This window comes from Fukomys damarensis, unplaced genomic scaffold, assembly GCF_012274545.1.
Source record: "Fukomys damarensis isolate Sample0158 unplaced genomic scaffold, DMR_v1.0_HiC HiC_scaffold_23, whole genome shotgun sequence".
NCBI classification, from domain to species: Eukaryota; Metazoa; Chordata; class Mammalia; order Rodentia; family Bathyergidae; genus Fukomys; species Fukomys damarensis.
In genome coordinates this window covers 4,015,508-4,019,099 of record NW_022900935.1, presented here as the reverse complement: position 1 = coordinate 4,019,099, position 3,592 = coordinate 4,015,508, and the positions used below count along the sequence as shown (strand labels likewise).

The following is a 3,592-nucleotide window of genomic DNA, read 5'->3' as shown; positions in this document are numbered from 1 at the left end:
CACAAACAAAAAAAAAAAAAAACAGCCTTCCCACCCTGCACTAAAAACCTGCGTGCTTGGGCCCCTCGATTCTTGTTAGCAGAATGTGTTCTTTGCAAGGGAGCTCCACATAGGCAAGGACGGGAGATCTGGAGAGAAAAGAGGGACTGGTTTGGCAGCCTCCCACCCTTGGACTGATTCCTTGTTTAATGGATCAAAGACCACACTTGGGAGGATTCTTTTGCACAGGGATCAGTGACCCAGATCCTAAGCCTGTGCTTGCTGACAGGTGGGGAAATGTTCTCAGACAGATGCATGTGGTTTCCAAGCCTTCAGGACCCAGGGTCTCATGAGTGGAAAAGGCGAAAGCCTTAGGGGCTGGCCTTGAGAAAGCCAGAAGATGCGAGCTTGTACGCCACATTCTCTGACATCTCTGGCTTTGTTTTTTCAGTATTTGCCAATTTGCTCTTCCACTTTTCTTCTCCTTTTGTTAGGTTTCTCCTTTCCATAATTAGAATGTTTACAATATACACAGCTGAAATAACACCAAACGTGAAGACCAGGTAAATCATAAACTAGAACAGGAAATATACCTAAGGAGTGGGGTTGAACTGTTTACCACATGCCAGGTGTGGTATTTCACAGTTATGGTTGAGCTTCCTGGTGGCCAAAGCAAAAATGGGAAGCAGAATCAATGTTGCGATTCATAAAATTTTATAAATCAATTTTGTAGTATCGATTGCATAGTGTGGACAAATGCTACTCCCATCTGAGGAGTCCAAAAGTTTTTTTCTAGCCCTTAGCCCTTAGAAAAAAATTTCAGATGCTGTATACAGGTGATGCTATCATGTGTAGTGTCCCTGGCTACATTTCTGAGTGCAAATGCAATAACACGTTTCAGAACTTTATTTCTCGGAGCATTCTTTGAAGAAAGCTACCAAACGGCTCCAAATTATGATTGAACGAGAGCCTTTAGACAGCAGAGTAAAATACAACTTCATAATGGTTTAGCTCAATCCAACAGCATTTTCTAAACCGTGTTTCTCAGAACTCCCATAATCATACATAGCATTAGTGAGTGTTGTATAAGGAAGGGGTTCCAGGATTGGGGGTGTATCTCAATGGTAGAGAGTGTGCTTAGTGTGTGCAAGGCCACAGGTTCGATCCCCAGCTCCACCAAAAGGGGGAGGGGGTTGTTTCAACAGGCAAATAAGTGAGAGATGAAGTCAGGACTACACAAAATCACACAAGTGTTTTCTTCCTTCCCTCCTTTCTTTCTTTTTTATAACTGCAGCCAAGTTCCAAGGAAGACAGAGGCAGGAATTCTGGGACGAGAGTATACGTGAAGACTTGCAGCAGCCCAGGGTGAAGAAAGCAAGTGGAGTAACAGGGCAGTTAGCTGGGGCCTGGCTCCCTGACGCCACTAGTGTGGGGCGTACAATGAGCTGGCCATGCCCGGAGGCCAGGGATGGGTCAGGCCATTTGATTGGGTAACTTTGAGGCTCCCTGATTGTTCCCCCAATGAATTCGATGTAGGATCCAAAGCTCAGACCAGGAATACCTTCCTCAGGATGCAGGGCTACGGTTATCTGCACTGTGTGGTTTCCGGGGTGACCTCTCTCTATCCCTGGCTGCAGCCTCCCCTGTTGCAGCTGGGGTGAAGACCCAACCCACGACAGGCTGTACAGCGTCAGCCTTGAGTCCTCATAAGAGAAGCCCCAGGATGGAAGAGACTGCATTTCAAAGGAAAAAAAAATAGTTTTATTCCAAATTAACGTGTTTATAGTTGTACAGCAATTAAAACAAGTAAGTATGTTTTCTCTGGAGATTTGGAAGGATTCCCTTATGTCTCAGGACTTTTAAGATTACAGCAAGCGCAAACATAACACGGAGTTGAAAGTGAAACCTAGACCAATGTGACATTTTTAGTCTCGAGACATTCTGTACCTCCCCTGGGATAGGCTTGCTTTAAGCTATGCCCAGATCCTGCCCACAGTCACTTCTCTTTAAGAAACGGGGCAAAAAGATTGCCAGAGTGTCTTGTCACACCCCGTGGAAAGATCCGTTACACCCGGGTCGGTTACTACCAAGATGCATCGATTACTGAGCATTCCCCGGTGCGCAGGCTGGGGAAGGTGGTGCTCACGCCATCCCCACGACTGTGTCCAGTGTTACCGTCTCCACGTCACCAGACTTAAAACTGAGCTTCCGTGAAGCTGAAACTCTCCAGGTTTCCCACGACAGAGTTAGAACAGACGATAACGAAGGCAAAGCGCCTTTAAGAAACGAAGCTGTCCCCCAAGCCAAGGTGACAGGATGACACAGAGGAACCCTCTGCGAACAGCAGTAACTTCTCAGAGGTGGTAGCAAAAGGAACGTTCACATGCTACTTTCTGTATATTTCCATTGTCTCTGGGTTGTTACAACCGATATGTTTTTCTTACTGGTGGTTCCCCAACAACACCAAAAAGTTTTTTTCTTTTTAGACTCTAACCCCAAATAACTTCCTCTGGCCTAATTTCAATCTCCACCAACTGCCTGTGACACTGGAGATTCCCGTTGAGCTGGCGGATAGACAGGGAAGACACAAGCCATATGACTTTACTGGGCTGTCCACCTGATGTTCGATATCTTATTACAAATAAATGTAGCTGGGCATGGTTTTTCGTCTCCTAGCCCCAACTCTTTCTAGGGTCTAGCAAACAGAAAGGAACAATAATATACAGGGCCATTTAGAGCAGGGAAAACTAAACAGTGTCTTTTAGCATAATCAAATACAGACATTAGGTCACTCTTGGCCGTGTACAAAGTCTGATTGTCTTATCAACATTTGACTATCAGAAAGCAAGTAAAGGCTTGTTTTCTCCATCCACTTCTCTGTTAGCAAAAGGTGTTTTCTGTGCAATGAGTGAAATCCAATTTGAACTCACTTAATAAAACAAGGCCGCAAGTTTGATCCCAAGCACCACAAAATACATACATATATACATTCATACATACGTATGAACAGGGACATTTTATGGGTTAATACAACTGAAAAATCTAAAGATAGGCAAGGCTAGACTTAGGTGTCCAAATAATGTCATTAAGACTTTGTCTCTCTCTCTCTCTTTTTTTTTTTTTTTTCATCTTTCCTTTACCCCAAACTTACTCTTGGCACATTCTCTACACACTGTGGTCCGGGCAGCTCCAGAGTTCCACCCTCAGGCTTGAAAACCCAGCAGACACACTTTTCCTCAAGAGTTCCAACAGAAATCTCAGAGTTGAACCTCACTGGCTGGGCTTAGTTCATGTGCCTAGGGCTGGACCAATCACTGCAGCCGGCAAGATGGAATTTTCTAATCACTGATTGGTCCGCCCTGAATAACATTCCATCAGCTCCCTAGTGGCAGACAGCCAGAGTGAAAGATCAACCCCAACAGAATCACACCAAGTGGCACTGGGGAACAGCGGTTGCTCAATGTGAAAACAGGCTACTGTGACCCACAAAGGGGAAGTAGATGCGGGCAACGATGCCCCAGTGCTGGATCCAGAGTCCCTTCAGCTTGATCGGGGGAGGGGGGAGGTGACAGAAATAACTGACTGGCCAGCTAAAGGTGGAGAAAATGGGAGG

General features: G+C 45.5%; 1 protein-coding gene across 1 annotated transcript in view; it reads left to right on the top strand.

The window, feature by feature from the left end:
- The first annotated feature begins 3,491 nt into the window (after positions 1-3,491).
- The window catches only part of Rnf186 (ring finger protein 186), a 2,547-nt gene continuing 2,446 nt past the window's right edge, over positions 3,492-3,592 (top strand). Inside the window, exon 1 of the mRNA XM_033767980.1 lies at positions 3,492-3,544. Within this exon, the coding sequence (XP_033623871.1) occupies positions 3,492-3,544 (53 nt within the window). The remainder of the gene's footprint in view (positions 3,545-3,592) is intronic.